This window comes from Tenebrio molitor, chromosome 6 (assembly GCF_963966145.1).
Source record: "Tenebrio molitor chromosome 6, icTenMoli1.1, whole genome shotgun sequence".
In the NCBI taxonomy this organism is placed as follows: Eukaryota; Metazoa; Arthropoda; class Insecta; order Coleoptera; family Tenebrionidae; genus Tenebrio; species Tenebrio molitor.
In genome coordinates this window covers 8,117,321-8,144,590 of record NC_091051.1, presented here as the reverse complement: position 1 = coordinate 8,144,590, position 27,270 = coordinate 8,117,321, and the positions used below count along the sequence as shown (strand labels likewise).

At 37.8% G+C, this 27,270-nt stretch overlaps 1 protein-coding gene across 1 annotated transcript; it reads left to right on the top strand.

Moving 5' to 3' along the window:
- Window positions 1-242: 242 nt before the first annotated feature.
- On the top strand, window positions 243-1,341 carry LOC138133569 (helix-loop-helix protein delilah-like). Its single transcript, XM_069051513.1, has one exon. The coding sequence runs from the start codon at window positions 443-445 to the stop codon at window positions 1,133-1,135; it is 693 nt and encodes a 230-aa protein (XP_068907614.1). The 5' UTR covers window positions 243-442; the 3' UTR covers window positions 1,136-1,341.
- Window positions 1,342-27,270: the final 25,929 nt, after the last annotated feature.

The following is a 27,270-nucleotide window of genomic DNA, read 5'->3' as shown; positions in this document are numbered from 1 at the left end:
CGATACAAATCGGCGGGTATTGAGCTTGATTCGTAGAATTCCTGCGACGCTAAAGTGCTAATGATACGTCTAAAGCATTTCACAATAATCCGAGCTCTTAATCATTTACGCTAAAGATCTTTATCATCATTTATTCCTCCTTCACAATGATCTTCCAATTCATCATTTCTGTGCGGCTGACGCACGTATTGTAATGCGGGCGATCTCGCGTGTTCAGGTGGGGAAGCCGGCAGTACCTCTGAGCACAGACTCCGCCAAGAACCAGTGACCAAGTCGAAGTCCAACAGTTCACATCACGGACACGTCCCACGCACGAGCTCGGAGACTTCGACGGGCGAGCAGGCGACAAACGCGCACGACATGTCGCAACGAGCCGCCGCAAAGCTCCCGAAAAACAGGAACAAACTGAAATTCGGTTAAGTGCGCCGAGTGCAGTGCCAGGATGGATTCGCTCTTGCAGTTCGACGGCATCACCGACCGCCTCTCGGAGATGTCCTACACGGACCCCAACAACAACAGCGATGCTTCGCCCATCAAGGACAAGTACTCGCTGAGGCCGCGCTCGATGAGGAGGGCGACCGAGCAGGCCACGGAACTGTCCAGGACCGACCCCGCCACCAGACAGAACAAACCCCACAAGCAGAAACAGAAACCGGCGCCGCTCAGCAAGTACCGCCGCAAGACGGCCAACGCGAGGGAGAGGAACCGCATGAGGGAGATAAACCAAGCTTTCGAAACCTTGCGGCGCGTGATCCCACACATGCAGGCGCCGCAAGTGGCCGGTGCCAACGAGAAGCTGACCAAGATCACCACGTTGCGCCTCGCCATGAAGTACATCTCGGCCCTGAGTGCGGCCCTGAACGGCTCGGAAGCGAGCACCTCTTCGACACCGGAAACGTCGGATTACAGTGATTTGGACTGTTTGTTGTTGGAGTCTGACGGAGAATCGTTGCAACTGTCCGACCACTCGCTGCTGGCGTCGCCGGATTTTCCGGAGCCGTCGCTGAGTCCGGTAGATTTCAGCGATCCGTGTCTCCCGGCGCTCTTGCACACAGACTTCACGGAACACGCGCTTGAGCCTGCAGACTTCAGTGAGTTCTTTTTCGCCGACGTGACGGTCAAGCACGAGGCCTGAGCTCTAATTTAAGTAATTCTGTAAATAAAACGAACTGAAACGTCTTGCCTCATAGTACGTAAGTCTTGTATAAAAAAAAAACACTGTATTATTGTTACCTATAGATTATTTTCTATATGATTTATATTTGTACGCCATGTTTTCAATGTTTTTTTTTTCATATTATATAAAATAATAAATACGTTGAAATAAATTGCTTGCTTAAAGTTCTGTGACAAGTCGTTTAAAAGAAAACCAGAAATTCAATACGTGATCTTTAAAGTGCGACTGGAAAAAAGAAGACTTGCAGAGAGAGATGGTACCAGATAGGCCGTGTGGAACCACTGCGGGTTCATTGGAACCCGCCCGAACAGGACCTGGAATTATTGAATTAATTGCTCCTAAAAATGTGTCAAGTATTAATGGCTAAAGTAGCCGTGTTCTTGCGATAATCTTGTACCGATCTTAATTACACCAGAAACATGTGTATCCTCGAGGTAAGTAAAATTTCGAGATTTTCTTCGCCGACGTTGAATTATTTACGGGACTACTGAAAAAAACTACACCTGAACCAGTTTTCTAAACTGCTCTCGATGAAAATTCAAAACGAGAGAAATGAACCTTCATCAATTATTACAGGAGATACGCGTTTAGAATACAATTAGTTACAATAAATTATCGGAATTAATTTAAGTGTGTCGGCGAAACCAAATCTATAAATACTGGCAGCGACACCTGTCGCCTGAAAAGGCGAACCCAGCTACACCGGCGATTTAATAATAATTATAAAGTTGCAGCCAGTGTGGGTAAACATGTGCTAATGATTCCAGTTCTTAAAAAGCGCTTCTAACGTTTACGGCGAAATAAAAACATATTATTAGACTATTAACGATCATTGCGAAAGCTCGCCCCGCAGCGTAACGACCGCGAGAGCTTTGAGGCACCGTTTGTGATCGTTACCGATTTTTGAGGTTGACCGTTCAAAACTGGATTCCGATTGAGTTGTCGCCAACTTTCCGGTTCCTGGTGGCGATAAATAATCGAAATGACAAATAGTCCGGTCGGCCGCCATAACTTACTGGAAATTTATTTTCGCATTATTAGCGCTAAAATGCCATACAATATTTCCAATCATTACGACTAACGATTTATTTTCAGTCGTACGGTACGGCTTTATTTATCGGCTGGTGTGTGCATGCGTTTGCTCTTTTATAAAAGTTGCGAGAATTTATAGTCGGGCGAGTTTCACTTTCATAATAATTATTGTCGTAAATAATGCGTTTTTTGCGAAACGTTGATAACAGCGCCGATTTTCAGGGTTTCGCAATAAAAAATAATTGTGGCACCTTATTCGGATTTATCGCAGCTTTCACCGAAATGTCAACGTGTTGCGCGCGCCACCCCGTGTATAATGCAAAAATAATGTCGCTACGAGCGGCCTTATCGCCGTATCTTGCGCCGCAATAAGTGTATAACTCTCGGTGTGATTATGCCGTCAAACGAGGGACGTCGTTGATAATGGGCAATTTTTAATGGCGTCCCTTATCTAAATTAGGTGTTGGACATGGGCCTCGCCGATTTACGACTTTCAGAAATTTCTGGCGCGTTACTCATAGTCATAAGCCCGCACTGACAATCGAAATTTATTCGGATTAATAAAAACTCTCCTACGTGCTTTATCGCCGGTAACAAAAGATCTTGGTGTGTCAACTTGGGGAGTCTGGATTCGTCTGTCGTTCGTTAAGGCTTTTGTTGGACGCGTGTTAAACAATAGGGACGTTCAGGTCGACAAATATTTAGTTTGTAGGACATTTTATTGCGTCGTCCCGTCAATACTGATCATTATTTACGGCCGTTAGATTCGGTATTAGATTCGAACGTTCGATTACGAATGTCCTTTTTTCGAGGTATCGCGTTTCGAAATTATTATTCTGAATGATGGCTCTATAAGTCCGGATAACTCAATTGTGTAATAATCCGAAATGTCAAAACCGTACGAAAATAATCCCCGTCCTCACAGGACAATTATCGTCGCCGATAGCACGGTGGTATTCGCGGCGCAACCTGTTTGCAGCCACTCCGATTTATTTGCAAGGTAATGATGCAATTTACCTCAAATAAATTAGAAAATATAAATAATTTTATTGAGAAGTCTCATTTCTTTAATGCCCCGTATGCAAACTAATGCATTCACGATGTGCGAGCCCACACACTCCTCCTACTACTCCCACTACACAAAAACAACAATACATCTTGCCAATATTATATTGGGCGTTCTTTTATTGCCAACTTATTACAAATTTTTTAACACGGACCGGTTAATGCGCTGAGTAATTAACGGAATTTACTTTCGAAACAGTTCACTTTATATTTTGTTTACAACTCAATCAATTTTGTTTGCCGGCTGAATAAATTTCGCGTTTTGAGGTTTTAACAAAAACACGATAATTAAATACTTCCTACGTGCTTTTCGACAATAAATTATGCCCAAACACTTTTAAAGCACAAAGCGACGGCCTTCTCCACCGAAACGCTCCACTCAACGGTTTTTTATTTATAGAAAGTCACTGCTCAAACTCTAAAATGCTAAAAGCATTTATTTTTCAGCAATGCACTCACATTCTGTCCCTTCAGTTGACAAATTTACAACCAGAAATCAGAAATATCAAAAATGTTTCATTTAGTAAGTATTTTATGCTTAATTTCCGTGTCTCAGTTTTCAAAATGGTGCACTATTAATACCGAATTAGTTATTTTTGAACTCACTACCTTCAAAATGACATTTCGCGACCGCGTAGTAGTGCGCGAACGTCGATTTCGCGCACTCGTGCTTCAAAATCATCCAAAAAGTACTCGCTTTTTTGAGCATTCTGAAAATAATTTGACTTGATAATAGTAAAATTTGGTTTACAGAACGCCATTTCTCCGATTTGGATGTTGAAAATTTCGAAAGAGTGAGAATACATAAATCGCTATTAATTCGATTGACACTTTGGCAAGCACATGGGCAAGCGTCATCTATTCACAAAGGGTACACAACAAATCAGACATAATGTTCGTTTCAAAAAATATTGCACTTCGATGCGGGAAACGTATTCCGCACAATCGCGCTCATGCGTGAAAAATGTCTTTTCGCACTCGGTTCGTAAATAACTATTGTCAAACTAGAGAGGAAAGTGGTTCTTTTTTCCATTCAAGCGAGAGTAGAAAAAGAACTTTCCTCTCGTGTTGGGCACAACATTTTTTCTACATGTTGGAAATTTTTTTCTACATGTTGCAAAGTCAATTTAAAATATTTCACCATTAAATAAATTTTTTTAACAAAATAATGAATTTTCTTATTGTTTTTGGAACATTTTTTATGAAACAATATTCAGCAATACTGCAATTTTTTCTTTTCTAGAGAGAAAAACCAACTTTCCTCACTATTTTGCTAGACGAAATTTTAGATTTCTGGACATGTAGAAAAATATAGTATTTCCTTTGGATCAACTTCACTTATTTTTCTCTAAAACTTCATAACAGAATAGTCGGAAAGATGTGATTTATTTGCATACCACTTATTATTGGTGTTAAAATGATTTTATATTTGTTTACAATCTTCAGTTAACGTAATTTAATGGGACAAGTTGGTTATATCATCAATAAACATAGCGAACAAAAGGGAATCAAAGAGAAATTCCTGAAAGTTGTCCAAAAATGGCCAGATTTGAATCAATTACAGTGAGAATCGCCCTCAAATGTCACATGATTTATATTGACAAATCACAACTCCGAATTGTTTGAATAGCAACCAATCACAATTTAATTAAGCGGAAATTTTCCCTAGGGAAAATTTCCGATATAATTTACCTAGGGAAAAGCTTTTTCGGGCGATTCTCTTCCGAATATATCTCGGGACAGATATATATCGCTAGAAATTTTTTCTTGCAGTCCAACACTCGTATTTGTCGCTCAAAATTACCCTCGGGCTGGCGCCCTCGTGTAATTTTCTTGCTACAAACACTCATGTGTCAGGACTGCTCGAAAAAATTTCCGGCAATACCTATATCTGTCCCTTGGTATATTATATATGAAAATAGTGACATTTGTTCAGAAGGCAAAAAAATGTAAAATTGATTTTTTTCTTCATTAATTATTCAGAAAATTAATTTAAATTTAGTTCAGCTTTGAACGTGAACTGACACTAATATAGGGTGTTCATTTAAATTTGTCCTCAAAGTAAGCGTTGAAGAGTCGATTGTGAACGCACCATGGATTTCAGATCACGGATCGGTAGTTTAAATCTAACCTCACTTTTTGCGTTGTTTGTGTTTTTACTCTGCAAACTGACGAGTGGTGCGTTCACAATCGACTCTTCAACGCCACCTTTTGAGGATAAATCCACACTGCGAGTGGATGACCAGCATCATACATGAGTGTATAAAACTGATACATTTTTACTTTTTGGAAAGTTTTTCACGATTATTATCGTCGTCCACAAAGATAACGCTTCAGATTATCTAAATTTTCCAGTTACATTTTACTGCTTCAGTTTGCCACAGAAATGAACACCTGCTACATCCTTCAGCACCGAATGCCCAAACAAACCAAAAGAAAAAACGAGCAAATTACGGAATAAAAATGTTTGCGCTTGTTGGCGTGACAACAGGATATGCTCACAGTAAATTTGGAAACCTACGTAGGACAACAACCTGAAGACTCATTGCGCATGAGTAATAGTGCAGATTTTGATTTTTCTTAGCATAGTTAAAGAAAAAACGTTGAGTATAGCCGTCTGTTTGGGATATTATAAGTTACAAAAATATTAATTTCATCTGGGGAAATAACAGAAAGATTTGAAAAGATATTCTAGTATATTGAAGTTATCTCAGATTTCTCTTTCAAGATAAAAATATATTTGTTGCAAGCACAAAACTTTGCGTTGCATTACGTTGCAGCCAACATAAATTCGCCGTTATTACCATGCAGTGCTAGGAAATACATAATGTTGTTCTGGATTACGTCTTCCGTTACATTCGAGAAAAGCTTTACGAACACTGGGATAATGAGTAAATCAGGTTTTCATTGCGTGTATAAATTCTTTAACACGGATTTATGAAACGAAGTAATTGAATAACCGCTTGTCTCGTATTTGAAAAGAAGTAGCAAAATTTTGAATTATCTTACATTATGGAAACTGACAGTTAAGATGATTTATTTGCGTTCGTCCACCTCTGTCTATTGTAAGAGTCAATAAGGAAATTAGACCCCTCTTAGGTTAAGTGACTATTGGCGACTAGTGAATGCCATAAACATGAAGAGACACCTACAACACAAATAAGTTTCCACTTTATGGAGCGGGGGTGTTCTCGTGCGTTATTGGTCGTGATTGTTTTTAGACGATCGTGGTAAGTGTGATGCCCACACCGGATCCAAAACAAAAATAAATAATGAAGCAACAGTGAACATCGAGAGTATCAGAGTTTAATATTTGTATAATTTGGGCGTAGGAGTTCTCGTGGAGGTCCTCAAGTGACAGATCCAACAATAGACAGCCTATTTTATTGTCGAGGCTCCACAATGCAGAAGCAGCCAACAATAACAATAACAACAATGATAATAAAACTCGTTATCTCGCCGTGGATCTCGGTCCCGCCCAAGGGGACACCCCCAATTTTGTACTGTCAAAAATTCTGCCCATGTTATTTTTCTAATCCAACAGCAGAATCTACAGAAGTGACAGATGTTAAATCATTCTTAGCAAAATAGAAAATTTGTCAGTAAATTATTGGTACAGTGGTTTTGTATGGGTGTAACGCAGGGTTCTTCTAGTACCGCACTTATTTGCTATTTAAATTTTGCAACGTACACCATTCTGCGACCGTGCGTTGTGTAGGAGACCCATTTGGGCTCATTAGCTGGAAAAGTACGTCCAATCAGGAAATGGTAATGTTTGTTTTTTTGGAGTGTTTAATGGCACAGATCGAAAATATCCTCCCGGTTAAAAGAGAATGATGGATGTGCATCTCTATAATGCGGTTTTCTTTGCTCGCACGCGTCCAGACTCTCAATCAACATTACCATAATGTTCCGTTCGCGTTGTGTAGGTGGTCTTGTTGTGGGGTCTGGTCAAAAGTGCCATCAGTGAAATGGCGGAAATCACTTCTGGTACTGGGTTGAGGGCACAATTAAACCGTCAAAAAGCCCATCCACATCAAAACTCGTTTCCCCGGATTAGATTACCGGATGATTTGTTTTCTTTTAGTTCGAGAGCGACACTTTCAGGTGGCGAGCTTTTTCATTAAGTTCAATTAACGTTTCGGCTCCTGTCGCCGCAATTAAATAAAAGACTCGATCGATCCAGACCCCGTTAACAAGTCTCGATTTTTGTCTTTGGAAATTTGTGTGCAAAGAGTGCACGCGGAACGATTGGATTTGAGATACGAGAACAGTTATATTTGAAAGCGAAGAATTTTTCTGTGTAGAGATAATGCGCATAATAAATACCCTCGTTAAATTTAAAACTCGGTGAAATCAAGATATGAAGTTTTTCCGTTCCAGTTTAATGATATTAGCTTAAAAATTTATGTCAGAAGTATTTTAAACACCTGTAAACTAATTAAGGAATTCCTATGCCCGATATTTCTCGCTGTCATTGCGGGAAGGAATAAATAAACAAAAAGGGGCGACGAGGCTTAAGTGTATTCAAGCCACCCGATAAAAATGCTTTTAATAATAATATATCTTCAATTAATTACCGATCCGGAGAGTTTTATTAATGTTGCTTATCCTGGACGAGGCGCCGGCAAAGTATTAGTGTCTTCTGGCCTATCTAGACTGCTACCTGTCCACAATTAAACACGTGGCTTATCGATGACATTCCCACCTTGTATTAGTGATCACCTTATCGCAAAACTTCCAAATCCCGACCCAAATCTGGTACCCTACCAGAAGTAATGTCTGGTGTATGGTGCGACTCATTAAAAACGCATTACCACAACCGGCAATTTGTTAGTTGTAATAATAATTTTTGAGCGCTGACGCCCCCTTTCCAAATGATATTTTAGTTATAAATTGAGGACTCAATTAAGTAAATGCAAGTTTACGGTCGGGAACCACCTACAAATTAAAGAGATTTCTTGGTAATTTTCTACCAGAGAATGACGCATGAATTTGGACGAGGCGGACTGTTTTCGAAATTAAAATATTCCTGTGACCATTAAAACGGTCACTTTTGGAGGTGTTGAAAGGTTGATGGTGTTTAACGAAACACCTGTCTGAGGCAATTTTCGAAAAATCATTAAACCGTCTCCGAAAATTTTAATGAATTTTTGATTGATCACTGAGGAGCGCCGCCCGACTCTTAAACGAACAACGAGATGCACGAGATGAATACGCAAAATCAAATCGTTAATAGGCAAAAGGATAACGTCCAGGCCATATTTGTGCGCAAATTGGTCACAAATAGGTAAACACACAGTGCGCGAGCTTATTAATAAAACTCACAAGTAAACAATTTGCATAATTCGCAATTATACGTGTGGAAGCTTAACTAGCGCTACGCTCCTTGTAAGGCTAACGATAGTAATGAGTCAATTAGGCTGGCATTACATTGTTTATTCACATCTAATCAGTTTTTTTCAGGCGGCTGAAATTCACCCGAGAAAAAATCCCGCCGCCGACAATTGATTGATATATTTCAGCAATAATTCGCGTCATTACACGCGCGACTTTCCCCTGATTTGTATTTATGTTGAAAGGCCACTGATTGTACAAACATATGAGTCACCCACGCTTTCAGTGTTACAGAATTTTTATTGCGTTTGGAGTAGCACGGGGACAAGTTTTCGAAAAATATTTATTTGCAGGTCAGCTCAAATTGAGGTGACGTGATCTTATGCAAGAGCGTTTTTAACGGATTTTTATGCGTTTGCCGGAAAATTATCGTCGCATGAATGGAGAGTGAATTGTAAAAATCATCAGGTAGGAAATTGAGGACAACGCGCCTGCCGACAAAAGGAAAAATGCGTCGAGTTGCCCAAGTAATCTAATATTCACAATGGCATCCAGTCATGTGTGGTGGCGCACATAGTAAATAGCGAAATTTTTACATTCCGGACAGAATGTGCAAAATTGTCTCTGCGTATTTGCTTGACAAGCTGAAAAAAGAAGAAATCAAATAAATGTGAAATCTGGAATCATTAAATTACTTCTACTCCTAAAACTGTACCTTCCATCTCTTCAAGAAATTCAAAAATAATTAATTTGTGTTTTTTGGGATTAAAAAAAATTGGTAAGAGATATCTTAAAAGGTGCTTCAAATAAATGTTATTTTTAAAAACATCTAAATGTAGTAAGGAAATAATGAGAAGATTACTGAATGAAACTTCTGGAATAAAGAAAAAAAAAGAAAGGCAGAAACAGAAATGAAGAAGAAGCAGACGGCCCCAGAGGAAACAGGAATTACAGTAGAGAGACAAATAAGGGGATTGAAAAAGAGAAAGGCACCGGGGAGGGGAGGAGTGCAGAATGATGCTGGAAGTATGGGGTCGAAGGAATAGTAGAGAGAACGGAGTATAGAGGAGCGAGGGATTCCCGGTAGACTGGAAAAAGCCACGAAAAGGCACATGGAATGCGTTTGGCGAATAGGAGAAAGAAAGTAGGGAGGTGATTTAAGGAGGACAATGTTGACATTTGAGAGCATGATAGAGAGTATATTAATGTACGGGGCACAGATCTGGGAATGGAAGGAATAAGTAGAGGTAGAGAAAAGGCAAAAAAAAATTGAGAAGGGTGGACAGAGAAACGGCAAGTTAGATAGTGAGGGAAGAGTGTAAGCGGGAAAGAGAGCAACAAAGTTTGAGGACAAAATAGGTGGAAGGGAAGAGTGCAGGATACTGACGGAATGCTGAAGAGAAAAGAAAAAGAACACGGAGAAGAAAAAAACGGGCATGCCAGTGAAGAAGTGGAAAGATTAAGAGCAAAAGGAAGATGGATGAATGTAGAGCTGAGTGAAAGGGACAAAGACACAAAAAGCAAGAAAGAAGGGAAAGAAAGGGAAAGATAAGTGTATGACGCAGGAAATTCCGGAGTACTTGGGGAGAGAGTGCAAGAGAAAAAAAAGATTTAGATGTGAAAACGAGGAGAGAGAAAACAGGTATGGGACGGAAGGAGGGGAAAGAAGGTGCAAAATGTGCAATGAGGAGAGAGAGAGAGACAATCGAGCACATGTGGAATGGATGTAGCGAAATGAGAGAGAGGGAGAGAAAGGAACGAGGAGAAACACTGGATGAAGACGGAAGGGAGATAGGATGAATGAAAGAGATTTGAAACAGGAGGGACAAAATGGAAAAAGAAAGGGGTGGGTGATAGAAAGATTTTTTTTTTTGGAATTGTAATTTTTATTTTGGATAAAAGTGTACTCAGAAACTCGAAAGCCCGTAGGGCATTATTATAATAGATCCACTAGACAGTATTTGGGCATTACGTCCGTTGTTATTTTTATTATTTTGCAGGGATTGGGTAAAAAATGCCTGATCATCGGAAGCTACTGAAGCGAGAGTTTTTTCTATCCCTCGCACCATTATGTTAGACACATTCCTCGGTAGCAATCAACGAACAATCTCTTCTGTGCGCGTAATCAGAGCTGTCATAGGAAATCAAAGTGGGCTATGGCGGACAATCAGATATTCCAGTGAAATCATCTAGGCGGCCGTTTCAATAAGACGCCATCGAGTCAATTGATATGTATCGGGCATAATGGATCTCGATTGACGGTCAGCTTTTTAAATAATGGAAATACACGCAACTAATCATCAATATTAAGTCGGTGATGCACGCGGAAGCCCCCACCAACAGATATTAACACCGAGAGTTACTGCCCAATAAACACAACAAGTAAAACCCCTTCTAGACAACGTAAATTATGCTTTTGCCTTCTGCTAATTAAAAGAATGGACAAAAAAAGTAATTGCCGCTTTGTAGTGGCTCGGTTGTTAATAACTCACTTTGTCTCAGTGGCGAGATTACCATAACTGAAAGTATTTAAAACAATTTATTATTAATTGGTAGACGCGTATTTCTCGAACCGGGATAACCGACGGGGACGACTGCCATTATTTCAAGTGTCACCCCAGGACGTCGTCCTTCTTTCTTATCATTCTCGACTTTCAGTGGTCTCGCTTCAGTTGCTCCGACTTTCATCCAGTAATGTTACTGCTAAAAGGTTTACAAATTTTCCAAAATATTATTCCCCAACCAATAATTTTTAAAAAACATCCGAGTAATTCCGTCAGACATCTATCTGATCAACACGATCCTCTGTGTGTTAAGAAACATCAATCATTCTTCGTTTCTGAATAAGCGTCAATGCAGAGCGGAACAAAGCTGACTACTGCTAATAAGTATTAAAATTGTCTTCTTAGCTGTGTAAATCATTTTTCAAGGGGTAACTTTAATGTTATCCTTATTCTTCATTGGTGCCAACTTAACAGCACTTTGACAGTTCAGGTCTACAATAGATGAGCTTTACATCTGCTTTTTCATAACAAAATAATAACAAAAGCTAGTCTATATTGGTTACAGCTTGCATCCTAATCTCTCGTTGACGTCTCTTGTAAATATGTATATGTATATGTACTCACTTTATTATATTTGAAACAATTTATCAGAAATTAATTAGTAGGTAGAGCACGTTTCTCCAAGTGGCATAACGACGAAGACTGATCACATGGTTTCAGAAGTGATCCAGTATCTTATCGTTCTTTTTTACATTCTTAACTCTCACTGATCTTGTTTCCATGCGCCATTTTCATCAGATATTAAAAATAAATCGAGTGCGGAAATATCACAGTTGATATCTTGATCGCCCATTGAAGTCTCCAGATAGCGAGGGCCACCAACCCTTGTATCGATCACATTGCAAAAGTTTTGATAACAAATGTGACACAGCGCGAGGCCAAAATAAAAAAGTCGAAGTGTCCTCGATAAATATTACAATAAATTTCAACACGTGTCTCCAAGACGAGATAAATAATCTCGGTGGACGCGATTGGGAATGGAATATCACAGATAACGTTTATCGGGCCTCGTAGAGTTGAAATTCCTAGATAAAAATTTTGATGTTGCATAATTGTGTGGCTCTCAGAAAAAAACATTATCAATGAATCAAAATCGATGGGGATTAAAGGCGGCGAGCGCGAGCTTTTTACAGAAATAAATTATTGAAGTGGTTGGCTACATTTCATAAAATTATACAGACGAACACCTTTTTATCGAAATTTATGTGTCTCGGAAAAATACATTAAAACTCTTTTTGTAAGCGGCTACTTGATTATGCTTTATCACCTATCCTGTCACAATATTACGCCGACGAAAGAAATCCTTTACGCAGACTGGTCGACCAGGTGCAGCGTCCACGTTAGACACGTCTTCCGAAGACATTTCACTTGTCTGGACCGCTCGAGTGGACGTATCGCGTTGGCTAAGAGTTATTAGATTCTGATAATATTGTTGGCTTTGTGATATACTGGATACTGGGCTTTACGACTTAAACACTCGCCCATCCATTTCTAAATCCTTATCTCATCTGGTGGGCAAAGCACTAGGGGTTTTTTCGATTTCGCCTTTCCACTCATTAATCAAAGCTGCGGGTGTGTGTCAAGAAGCCGATGCAAGTGTACAAACCGTTTGATTTAGGAGGTTTTGCAGGTGGCGACACCTGTCATTACTTACAGCCGTAACCTATTAGCACCTGTGACCCCTTCTAGGTCTGTGGGGAGGTGACAAGTATGTATTTATGGTAGTAGCAGAGGTAGCTGTACGTCTCTTTGGGAGACTGAGAAGCCGCTCTCAGCAGGACATCCCGAGGCGGGAAGCTTTGACGACTCTTCCGCTAACGCGAGCTTTCAACGAATACTTCCCCGAGCGTTCGTCACGCGCGGATATTAATAATCGGGAGACAACCCCGGAATTTCTACGTAATTACGTAATCCGGTTAATTGAAATTTTCAGGATCTGTTCACGAGTTGGCATTCCGGGTATTTCAGTCAGCGAATGTCTTTTTGTGGTTGTCACGTGAATGAAATATGCACCCATCCGACACACTCGAAGTCTTGAAACTGAATTAATGGCACCAGAAATCCTAAATTAACAATACGCACTTAATCAGAGAAATGTTCAGAAATATGTCGAGGGGATTGTCAACATGACACCTGGAGACCGTATATGGAAGCGGGCCGAATTTGCGGATTTAAGCTAATTTTACAGAAAGCGTGGCGATTTGTCAGCAAGACCTACATTTTTGCAGACGACAATTTTCTCAGAGCACAATTACTGCAGCTTTTATATAAAAGCGCTATGGTGTGATATATTTTTTATTGAGGCATTAGAAGATACAGGTACTTAAAAAATTGTACTACTGCAATAGCTATTTACTTTGGAGTACGGTAGGGGTATTTTACAGCGCGAAAACTAGGTTTCAGGCACGAGGTGAAGCCGAGTTCCCGATTAGCTGGAGCGCTGTAAAATACCCCTACCTTTTAGTAGACTACTAACAACATATGTTGTTTATGGACGACTTCAGATATAAACCATATGGTTTATTAAACTCAGTCTAACGCTGAGTAATTAATACGGTTTACTAATGTGCCAGTAAAGAGAAGAATCTCTTTAATGACACATACAGTGTTGTGTACATAATCATGGGTAGTTCTTTAACCGGTCGTAAACACGTTGCTTATGTTTTGAAAAAGTCTAATGTCCTTCTTGTCTTTTACATTCTTCAGAATTCTTCAGCGACAGAAAATCACCTTTATAATACCTATATATAACCACTACAAATTAAAAATCTACATAATGATAATAAATTTATATCTTTCATCCAAGTACTCTTGATCTGAAATTTATTTGATCACACGATATGCAGGATGTATCCATGTGTTAATTTTAATATGCAGCAGAGCTTGTTAGATGCAAGGTTTTTTTAATTTGAATTTTTTACGAAACAACGTTACAAATTGATTTAAAATTATAAATGTATACCTAGCCGCCAATGGGAAGGGCGAAAATTTTCTGTTGTGATAGAAATGGAGCTTTGTCAAAAAAGTTACATTGTTGTAGAAAAAAATAAATAATTAAAATTCTCATGATAAAAAAAAAATCATACAAAACGACTCGTTTGGCAAAAAAATCAATTTTGGAAATCTTTTGCCATTTCGCTAAATGTTATAGAGAAAAGTTTCATAGATTGGTGAGTTCTTTCACTGGTTAAAATTAACACACGTATTTCAGATACACCCTGTATATACCTATAGGTATATTATAGCGTGAAGCGTGAAAACTTTTCTTTCTTGGTACTTGCCCACCAGGGCACGCTGACCACTGAAAATATGAAGGGGGAGAGAGTGTGGAGTGAAATCTTTATAAAAACTCCTTAGATCTTCAAAACACATTAGAAGATGATTTCTTGATCGGATGATTTCTTCGTAGTGTTTCGTAGAGAGACGACGAAGTTGAAAAATAATGGTGTCAGTTTGGAGCGAGTTCGGTCCTGTCGTTATCGGTTTCGAGAATACCTACATCGGAAGAGAGATATAATCTAGAAGAAAATTTCACACGATATCGCGCAATTTGTCGCACATACTAAGCGCGCAAGTGTAAAAGAATGTGGTAGGATAAGAATTTTTTCCCTTGTTGTAATGCGCCGTCTTGTAGTTACAGTAAAAACGGGGTCTTTATACGCGCTTTTGCGCCCATCCGTAATCTCCACATTAATCTAACAACCTCCGTTCGATTTTCGCCAATAAATAAGCAGAGCGTGCATGGACGGTTTCCCCTGCGTTCAGATAAACACCGGAGACTTTTAATTAGCCGTTGATTTGATTATCCGATTCGAAATCTCGACGTCTCAATTCGTTTATCGACTTGTTATCGCGTTTTCTCATTATCGCCTGGATAATAGTTAAATTGCCGGGGCGGCAACACGCATTTGACATTTAAAATGTTATTAATTGCACCCGGAGATGAATCAATCTGGAGTGTTCAAACTAAGCGCGCGGCTCCGCTCTTTGTGAGAATTTAAATTGCAGTTAATGGCTATGGGCCTTCACGCAAGACACGACGAAAAAACTTAAATAGCTTAAACGCTCTTTGATTAAGAAAGAGCTCGCAGGAGTTGTTTGAGTGCAATTTCAAATCGCCTTCTTATCGATATAATTAAAGTTTATCTAAAAATGTTCAATCTTCAACGGGTCGAAACGCTCTCTTCGACAGGTTACTCCGGATGATGACCACTTTAACGATATCTTATCGGTTTATTTAAGGAGAGATAATTTAAAAGACGACGATATCACTCCCAAATACAACTTAATGAATGAAGATATATCTGGTGCTGGCACGCAATATTTGTATTTCTAATTACAGTTTGCCGGTCCTCCATCTTGTCATCTCCTCACGAGCCGGCATAATGCGAGTAATTCCGGTTATTTTTAAATCGTGCGACTTTGAGACTGCGTATTGGTAGCAAGAATGTTGTTCTATTTGCATACAATATACCCTTAAACAACACACTTTTCTATCAGGTTTTTACGTCGAGCTTTCGGACGCACAATTGCTACTAAATAAATAAAAATTTGTTTGTTTTTGTACACCGAGCCCGACCCAAACTGTAACAACAAACTTTTTTAATTTAGATCGGCAGCGATTAAACGGTCGGTGCAGTTTACTTTTGTTGGGATCGATTCCAAAACGTGTTTCGCCTTGCGGTCCAGAGCCGCACTCTACACAATTCACCTTTCGGCCCTCACCTCAGGACCGTCGCAGGAATGCCACGATTGACAGTCGGTGTGTGGTCAACCCGCTAGTACCATTGGTACTATAATACTTACCGACATTCCTCCGATAGCTTTCTTACAATTGTTTTTGTCGGTATTTGCGGTTAATGGTAATCGATTCGGTTAATTCCGATTATTCGTTTTATTAGGTTGGAGGAACTGAAAACGTCGATCTGAATAATGATGGCTTGGACTCTACTTGGGAGGCTCTCGGAAATTTTCTGATGGAGATTTCAACGTGCGATCAACTAATGAACTTGATGTTTTTTATTCTTCAAACGAAAACGATCATTACTAAACAAATTTGGTAACAATATAACAGTATGTAGTTGAAAACATTTCCAGTTTTTTTGTCAAAATTCTTACAACAATTACAAAATATGTAGTTATTTATTCTAAAATACAGATGTATCCTTCCCACGTAAAAAAATTATACACCCACAACAAACATTATCTATGGTTTTGAAACCCCATTCTATTTAAGACGATCATAAACTGTTGGTAATTTATGTATCGTTAAGGAAAAAAAAGCACACCAAAGATAAAAAATAATAATACATAATAAAAAAATATTAATACAACCTTCGCAAGAAATTTTCTAAGAAGAATTCGATTCATTTCCTGATAAATAAATTCATGTAGAATGTACGTAGAACTCGACCCACACAAAAAAAAAACAACTGCCCCCATCTCAAGTTTCGCAACCAAAACACCTATTCCTAAAATATTCCAGTTTCTAAATCACAACAGATTTATCATATTGTCGCGATTGATTCTTAACTCAAAATCAAAATATACGTTAAACATCCATAAATAGCTAAAATATTCTGTAAAAAAATTGAAAATGTATCCACAAATATTATTCTGCGTCTTCTGCTTTACCTTCTGAACCTATAAATACTCCTTCCTTCTCAAAAATCTAAATTAAATCATGAGAAGCACATCCAAGTTTTTAGCAATCTGTCAGGGACTCGAATCATTTAGTACCTACACCAGCAACAATCATCTTCTTATCTAATTTGAATAAATCGTTCCTTGCTGTTCTACTTTCCAAAAGATAAGAGAACCATCAACAACACAATATTTTTTCTTTACATGTAATTATCATAGGTCCAGAAGCTGCGTTAAGCTACTGTCAGAACAAGGGCATCCAGGACAATCCAGAACTACTCAGAACATCTAGTTTCAACAATTATTAATTGTTTGAGATTCATAATTATTAAATAAAATATAAGAAGTGCACTTGGTAAAGAAGATATCCTAAACTTCGTCACCAAACGGTTTTATTTTTATCGAGTCTATACTTCGTTCACTTGAGCAATAGAATAATCACGTGTACAGCATGCAATCGCTGCGTGATCAGCTACTGAAGAGGCTCCGACTCTCATTGTGAGTCGCCTAAGAAACAGACTTCAGTGGCGTAACGTACGATATTCTAAAATTCACAATACAAATTTGGGGACGATGATTTTGATAGTAATTAAAAAGCTTTGAAAATGGTTCCGTGTTTCATGGTCGCTTGTCAATTGGAGATAATTCCATTATGAATCAATTCAGCAAATAATGTACTGACAATGGCAACACTGGCACCGCACGTTTCACTGAAATAAACGTGACGAAACCTTGTTGATACGAACGAGCTCTCTGTCTTTTATTACGGAGTATATAATCTTGTCAAAAATAAATTACTCCCTATGATTTAGGGATATTCGTTACTAGGTTGCAATAAATTTGGTTAGGTTGGAGGCTATGTAGTTTCTGGTGAAAAACAAAAGATATCGTAACTGTAAGGCAGCGAATTTCTTGTAATAGTTGCATATGGGTCTGTTTCTCGCTAAGTGATAGATGTTTTTTGTTGCACAATCAATTTTGGTTTCTGGCTGCATATTTAGTTGGATTTAATCTGTCAATTCATAGTAACCAACCTTAAGCATTCAAAATTACTTTTGAAAATTCTAGTTGCACACAACATGAAAAACGTTATTTCCCTAAAAGTTTGAATTCTAGCGAGTAATTTATTTTTGACACGAGAGTAGTTACGATCAAAATGGAACTGTTGAATCAGTCTCAACATAATAAATAAAAAAATACAGCAGTCGCTTTAAATAATTTATTTTTTTGTTCGACACTCTCAGAATTTAAGAATTTTCTCCTGTGTGAACGGATTTTGATAAATGTCACAACCTGTCAAAACGAAACGTCAAGTTAATTTTAAAGATTTTAAGCGATTTGGAGCCTTTAAGAGGCTCGTCAAACAATTTATTTTTTAACTGTGAAAAAAAATTTAAACACTCAACAGAGAGAGGTAGTTGATAGTGATAAGTTATTTTGGTTCAGAGAGACAGTTTGATCTTAATATGATTTCAAAATTTTCCAAAATTGATTTTTATTGAGAAAATACAAATGTATAGTGTATTCCAAAATCATCCGTGCTGTCATTTGTCACAATTTGTGAAAACTTATTATTCGCAATGTACAATCGCGGCCATCCAAAAGTGAACGATACCTTGCGAAAATTTCCGTATTTTTCGTTAGATTAAATCAGGCTGTATTCATTAGCGTTCGTGCAGCAGGCGTTACTATTTTAATAATAAAAAGTTGTAATAATAAAAATGACACTGAGAAGTAATTAATACATTATTAAAGTGAAAGTAAACTTTAGTAAAGAAACCTTTCCAACACCTATTCGCATTGGCCTCTCAAGCCTGTTTTCTTGCCAACCCCTCTTTTTATTGAAGATGCAAGTCTTACTGCAGTGTAATTCTCTCGCCACAGCAGCCAACGACCAATTTTCTTTTAGCTTTGCAATAGCCCTAGCTGTCTGCATCGGAGTGAGATGTGGCTGATGTAGCATTTAAAAAAAATAGTTTTCATAATTTTTTTATCGCTAGTGTCAAACTTTGACATTTTAGGACGCCTATGATTTAAAGTAAAAATCAAACTATAAAAAAAAACGTTCACTTTTGGATGGCCGCGATAGTACATACCCGGATGAAAATTGAAACATAACTTTTGATTGAAAGTGTACTCTGCTTTATTTTTTGTGAGGTTATGTATGATTTGGAAGTTTCTGTCAAATTTCAGTAGATCAAAATTTATTTTGACTGTTGTTGGGTTTAAATTTAAAAAAGACATGCAACATTAAATAGAAAAACCAGAAAATCTCATTGGAACAGTCAATTGCTTGCTCTTCTCTGGCTTTAAATACTGTTCTCTTTTGTTTTTCCATTTTTTCGAATTGTTGACAAATTGTCATAATTGTCATAAAAATTTGTCGGGGTTTGTATAGCTGCAGGGTGGTCAATACATTGAAAAATACTAGACCAGCTTTGTCAAATTATCAATAATCAATGTGACAACTTGAGGGAACTTTGATAGTTCTGATGTTTTTTGGAATTCACTATACAGGGTGTTCTCGAAGTTGACGCGTTCCTTGTAACACGAGGTACTACACATTATTCTTAAAAATTTTTAGCCTAAATCTTCTTAGTAAAATGTTTGTATTAACGGAGATAATTGATTGTATATTTTTATTGTTTTCTAAAATTTTAAGTCCGGTCCTGTCCATTTCTCCGCTGTACTAGATTAATAACTAACCTGGCCTAGAATGGTGTCTTTCCGGAAATCGCTTTGCAATACTCTCTGGACGCTGCAGATGCATTCTGATAACGTGATAACATTGCCCATGCATTTACAACATATCTGTGAGCTCATTATTTTCCTAATAATAAAGCCATTTCGACTAATTAAATGACAACTCTGACAGTATAATCTATTCATTTTGATTGTGACCACTCCGTAGTAACTTTTCAGTTGCTAGGTTATTGATAGGGAATTTTAGATAACACTAAATCCAGTCGCAGTTGGCAACTCTCGGAGGCGCCATTTTGACAGAAACGTCACCATCACAGAGCGGAAAACGACTTGCGCAAACGTTTTTCGACGTACACTGTGCGCACAACTATAAAATTGAGTTTTGGTACAAAATTTTAGAATTCAAAAAGAAAATGCCAAGTCGTCTTCTCAAAGTTGGGACCAAATGGTTAATATTGACTTGTTTCGAGACATTTATTGAAGCTGACGGGAAGACAACTCACAAAGACGAACATCACCAATAAAGTTAACTCTATTTGTGCTTTTTTGTTGTACATTTTGGCTAGTAAGTGTTGTAGTTTGATACCTTCTGCCTTTTCATCCCCTGTAAAGTGTAAATCATTTTTTTGAACTTTCTGTCTGATTAGTTTTTATCTGAAAATATGTATTTGTATTAATCAATGCTAATTGAAAGTTCTGATTACTTTTCAACAGACGTGATCACATAATCATTAATCAGACAGACGTTTTTAGTTTCTCCTACTTCAAATATTGATTTCCGTTATTAATATTGATAAATACACTAAAATCCTTGCTTTACTACAATGGTCAAGTTTTGACAATTCTGACATTTTCACGTCATGTTCACACCACACAAATATTTAGTGTAAAACGTATACAGCACACAGCTAAACAGCGCCTACTATGTTTTTCGTTGTGGTCACAATCAAAGTGAATAGATAATAGTTTTGATTATCGTCCATGCTCATTTGATTTTTTTTTTTTGTCAATTCCAATTTTTAACAAATCAGCGCAAATTTCAGCAGGACCAGTTTCAAAAATTTCAAAAAAATTAACTTATTGTATCTTCATTGCCGTACACATTTTACTAAGGTGATTTTGGCAAAAATTCTTTAGAACAACGCATACTATCACATGTTAAAAGGAACGCCTCAACTTCGAAAACACGCTGTATGATGAATTTATCAGAGTTGGAATTTGACATCGACGCCGTTGTGGTAAGTTTTGTTGTATTATGGTAAAACTAAAGGCAGTGGGGAAGTGGAAGTGATCATCATTTTGGAAGTGGAAGTGATCATCATTTTGCTTTAGACACGTAAAGTAAAAAAAACTCTTTTATAAATAATGAAGAGAATTTATTACACTCCAGATAAGTAATCAAGAATCTTACAAAGAATGTATTCTTGTGCAATTACGAAAGAATGTAATTGAAAAAATCTTTGATTGGCCATCTCATCCAGGATATGGAGGGCAGATGGCCATACCTACCATTGTGAATAACACGCCCCATTAATGAAATATTTTTTTCCTTCTTTGCACTTTTCGAAAGTGAATACTATCTTGCGTGTGGTTGCCTAGCTACGCGACTAGGAGATTCCTTACGGGACGAGGATTTATATTTTATTTTGTGACAATTTCGATTAAGGTACCCAAATCATCAAATGGGAAACAGCAACACATTTTATAATAATATGTAGTTTAATTAGTTCAATTGAATACAACAAAGGAAAATTAATCTACTTATTCACATTTATTGTGATTTATGAATTATTGGAAAGTTAGGTTATATCGGTCACTCGACTTGACAGGCGACAATGAGCCCAACGTAATTCCAGCGGCTCTTTCAATTCCGTCACATTCCATATTTTGCGGGAAGGCTTGTTGCATAAATACCAATAACCACAAACTATCAAACTAACATTATTACCGATTACACGCACTTACACAATTCACACCGTTTGAAGACGAAAAATAAAATGTTTGTAAAAACTGTTGCTACGGTTTTTGCTTCCAAGATCCAAGGACGGTCACGATACGGCACGATTTTTGCTATTTTTTTTAACATTATAAAATGTTGATGCTTCGTAGTAGGAAAAATTTAATACAATACACGATGCGTAAGTTTCTTCTTTAACCGCGGAGGTTTCACGGCCCTCGGCTGCCGCCTCGGGTCTTGAACTACCTCCTTGCCAAAAAAGTTCACTTACGCACTTACTATTTATATTGTTCATTGTTCAACCCGCACCGATAGTACAATTGAAAGCTACAAATAGACAACCCAAAAAACAGGTTCGCGACATTTTCTTCGCGTACGAGCAGGGACGAGAAAATCAGGCTCGCCTCGTTTTGAAATGCATTTTTACGGTACATTAGGCATCGCGGTCAGCGCAGCAAATTTCGATTTAAATTAAAAATGCAATACGATAAATCAGTCTGGTACTGCGTTCGGTAGTGTTGCTCGGCGGCTGCATTCTCCGTGTTCGTGATCGGCCTCCGAAAACGCGCGCTCCGAATCTCTTTTTTGACGGACGCTCCGTGAGAAAATGCAAACATTTACATGAAATAAAGCCCCGGCAATGCCAGGGTCGGATTTCACCGTGTGGGTGACGGGCACGTGCTGTCACGTACCACCCCCGGAGGAGGCGGGCTCTGGAACAAGCCCCCTACGATCGTAATCTGACACCGGCCCGGATCTGTCCTGAATACGTTGCTCCTGAAGACGCATTAATATTCGACGTTTTACACCACGAGACCGACGGCAATAAAAAAGACGTTTCGGATGTAAATCGCCGATCTGAAAGGATAAGATGTAATTGGACGGAGTACTAAAGAGAAATCCTGACGGTTATTAATTGTTGACTATTAATACGTCATTTTCGAATATTAATCCTGAGAACCGGAAACGTTAGGAGCTTCGTTTGATCGACCGATTGATTGCTATTAGCGCGCCGCCATTCAACAAATCGCTTATAATTGCTCACTTTTCACCACAACACCAATTCATAACACATAATACACCGTTTAATTGCATAATTATTGTATAATTAAGTGACAAGAGAGCGGAGCGTTTCGGATTGTTCCCAAAGAAATGCAGCCGATCGTGATGTTCGCCTACTGGACTTCGATATTGGTCGAAAATAAGAAGACAAAACGTTAAAGAATTGTCCAACCGACCTTCCAATACGTGGACGGCGTCCCAAAGACAGCGGTCACTGTCCAAGACAAGACCGGCAGTCTTGTAGACTTCTTGCAGGCTCACACATACATTAAGACCAGGGGCGGACTGCGGCTATGTTTCAAAAAAAGCAAACAATACCACATTGGAGAACGATTAATTGGATGTCCGATCTGAAGTTTACCGTTCAGCTGAAAAATAAAATTGCTTCGCTGAATCTCCAATTCGGACTGAATTTCCAGCAAGAAATTTGACAAACTATTGAAAAAACACTCTCACAACAATGGTGTTTACCAATTCGATACTGAAAACAGAAGAATCGAAGAGAAATAATGTGAAACTGAATGGGTTAAAAACATTACAAAAAAAAGTCCAAGTAAAATGTGTGTTGTGTTGCTCTTGAAACATATTCAGTAAGTACTGCTTACTTAACTGGTTTTTCCAATCCACAGAATCTTTTGAAAGAATTAAGAAGTATTTTTCACATTAATAAAAATAATACATAAATAAATGTGAGAAATTTTATCTATAATAATAAAGTGCTATGATTACCATCGACGATATCTACGAGGGAAACTGAGCTGCAGATTCAACGAGTTGAATGTGCTGCTCTTGTTTCACGAGTCATATCATGAGTTTCTATTTAATGAATGAATGAACGAGGAAGATTTAAATCTATAACAGACACCACAAGTTTTAGTTCTATTTTTGCAAGAGCTGTACAAGATAGAGTAAGAAGTGTATCGTACAAAGTGCTTAAATACGTAGGTTAAACTGAAAAATAGTGAGTGAAAGACAGTGAGCGAAAGTGAAGTGAACGAAAGAGAAACCTTCACCGACTGGTACCTAACTATGGATACAGACTCACAACAAAAATAATTTTCTTGTAAAGAATATATTTGTGTTATTCATTATTGATAGGATTGGATCAAATTTTTTCGATGTAATTTTGACATTCCAATTTCCCTTCTAAGCCTCGTTTGTTTTTTGAACAGTTCTACTCATCAACATGTTAACAGTTTCCGTTTAGCAGATGACTTTTTGTTATTGGTTCCTTGTATGAAGAGCTCGTGTTGTATTTTTTGTGGACGAATTTCATCTTTCCGCGTTGATGAATGAAGTGGCGGCTAGAGCTGAGGTCGGGGGAAGAAGAAGAGGTCCATCCATCGAATTACTGTTACAGATAAAATCGCCACTAATAGACAAAAAGGTTGTGTTGGAACAAAATGATTTATGGGCGTCTCGGCTTAATCATTATTTTTGGACGTCAAAACATCCGCGACAAATGGGCCATTTAGATTGGGCCGGCGATATATTTGTGATATTTTAAATTAAATCGTCAGTTTTGACATGATGCGACTCAATCGTAAAATTTTAATCGACGATTCATCATAAACTCGGACACTTTTAAATTCTAATACCGAATCGAATCGAGACGATCGGGGATCACGACCGAAGCTGCACCGAACAAATTGACAGTTCACGGCGAGATAAAAAATTAATTAAAACGTTGCTTTTCAACCATTATAAAATTCTATAATTAATTTGGAATAATTTAATTGACTATAAAGTCGCGGCCGTGCCGGCCATATTCTTTAATTAAATCAATTTGTTTCCATCTGATGGCCGGGCACAGGAAGTCGTACCGAAGCAATTTCAATCATAATAAAAAGTGAAGCGGCGACATCACTATCTGGTGGTTCTTTTCGGGTTGCGTCACGTCCAAGTGAAATCTCTTTTCTGCCGGTGGAAAAAATTGTGTTAAGTACTCGGGGTACTTAGCACGCGGCTCGTAAAGATGCCGGATGATAAGTCTGGAATATCCTGTAATTGGGTGAAATTATGACCGCCTATCAAACTTTATCTTTTATTATTCCAGAGTGTGCCTCGAATTTTTAGCTTGTTATGTTTTACGAGTCTCTCCGCGTTGATGTATTTAATAAAATACGAGCCGGCCATGTGGTGACAGAAAAAATCCACCGACCGAATCTCGTCATCAAATCTAGAAAAAAGACGTTTACGACCATTTTCAATTTTTGCACCTTTTACTTTATCACTGACGGTGCAGTCGAACGCACTTCGTTTTTAATTGCTTTTGGTCGAAATGCCTCGCGGAACGATATTTATCTGCGTATGTGTGTAATGCGAATTAAAATTGAAATGCCATTTTTATTAACGTTCCAATATATCAAAATTTATGTCAGGCTGGCGGTTTATTGTTTTGATTTTTTAAAGGTCGCTCACTCCACCGGACTGGATGGTATTCACGTGAATCAGGGGCGGATTAGGTCGTCTCGTGCGGCTGCGGCACCAAGGCCGCGTTCAGGCGCCGCCACAGGCGACAATTATCCGAGATAATTGAATTTACTTCATCAGGACTCTGTCTGTTCAGGAGTTTTACCACAAAATGAAAACTAGATACTCGTCATCAAACGTTTCAACAATTACGTAGCAATGACAGAACTGTCTGCAGAATAAAAACATGAACAACGCAAAACGTGACGTTAGATTTAAACAGCTGATTCGTGATCCGTAATTTGTGGTGCGATCACAATCAACTCTTCAACGCCTACTTTGAAGATACATTTAAATGAACACCTGATATACAAGGTGATTCTGAAATAAGTTTGGAAAAAAAACCGCTAATTGGTGGTGATGAGAAGAAGTAATAGACAAAAAAATTTTCTTATAAAAGTTTTTTCGTTTTCGAGATACAAATGATTGAAAATTTGGTCAAAATTGCTAGTACGCTGCTGAGTTAAAGATGATTACCTGATTATCTTGGTACTTTAGCAACAATAATAATCTAAGGTATCCGTCAGTCACAAACGTAACTTTACTCCTCTCAATCATTTCCATAGAAACATTTACAAAACATTGTGCTTGCACCTACGCCTTTATTGTGGAGTTGATGTAACAATGGTTGCTAATGAAGTGAACAAATTCGGACAAGTTTTCCCTATTCATGGGCGTTGAAAATACAAGGATATAGGGTAATTTCCTTCCTTTTGATTTCACCTCCAAATTTCATATAGGCAGAATAATTATGTGTCAAGGATATTCCACATTTTTTTCCAAAATTATTTCAGAATCTCCCTGTATTAGTCCATAGTAATAAAAATTAAATTGTAGAAAATGTCTACTTAGTTAACAAAGTGACTAGTAATTATTTTTTTAAATAAATAAATAAATGTACTATTGCGAGCAAAAACAGTGAAACATCAAAGTCATTATCATGACGTTTGGCGTGAACTAACCAATGCATGGTCCTAACCTCACTTTGAATTTGATGTTTCACTTTTTTTGCTCGCCACTGTACAACTTTCTGTAATTTACATTTTTATAATTTCTTATCAGAAGACGCATTTTTATTGTATACATTCTTGTAAGATACATTTTGTATTTATAAAAACATCTTCAGTACTTTTAATGTCCAATTAAAAACGGTAAGTTTTTCCACAATTGTGGTTTCAGTTTTTCACAAGATTCAGTTCAGCATGTTCGTCCTGTCACTTGGAAATTTTGATGAATTTCGACGATCAGACTTTTTTTACAGTTTGACTGTCAATCATCTCTGTCACAATTTTGACTATATTACAGAATGATTGATTTATTGATACAGAAATTTTAAAGTCAGCGATGACGAGTTTCTTTTTAAATGTCCATTATTTCAATTAATAAAGAACTTGTTTTCACCTGCTGATCAATTATGATAAGAATTCCAAGATTTTTTATTCACTAAAAATTTTAATAGGACTTCCTAGAAGTGCGCTTTTTCATGAGACGTTATTAAGTGCGTGGCAAAAGCTGCCACTGCTAATTTAATATTGAAAATTATGTCATCACCTGAAAAATTCTTTGCATCTATATCTTCCTTCGCAATTTCTAATTTTCTCCGTGTCAATTTAAATTCATTAAGTCCATTAAATTATTTTCGTTGATAATAGTCACAGTAATTACTTGTCGACACTAGAACTGAAATACGAGTAGTACAAGATAATAAATTGACCACCATGCATAAGTCAGAACCTGTGCCGGTTCTGTTTATATCGAATCGGAATTCTGGTTTAATAAATCGCCGTTAAACCGTGTAAACCCCAAGGCGAACCCGAAACTCGCAAAAACCAGCCAAGTTCCCTCACTAAACCAGAATATACTTCAATAGGTCTTATTTACAAACCAATATTAATAATTTACTAAAATTATTTTTACTCCAAAGAATATGTAAAAACTTACGTCAAAATGTGCTCCAAAATCTACGGAAAAAAACACTACAAAATTTCATACCTTATATCTTTTAACAGTACAGATAGTCCATAAAGTATAACTGGCTGGACAGATACCAATAAATCAACGAACAAAACTTCCTGTCAATATTGCAAAAAACATTCTTAATTATGCTACTGGTTACAAAATATAGTTAATGATCTACTAATGATCAACCAACTTTCAACAAAAAACTAAGAATTAGATTTTTGGTACCGATAACCGGATGATCTCAAAGTACCATTTTTTGGATTTCGCGGCCTGTTTTAGGGACGCGAAGTGCTCGT

What these genes read in the sequence shown, in the direction of transcription:
- LOC138133569 (XM_069051513.1), top strand. Translation starts at nt 443, where the DNA reads ATGGATTCGCTCTTGCAGTTCGACGGCATCACCGACCGCCTCTCGGAG.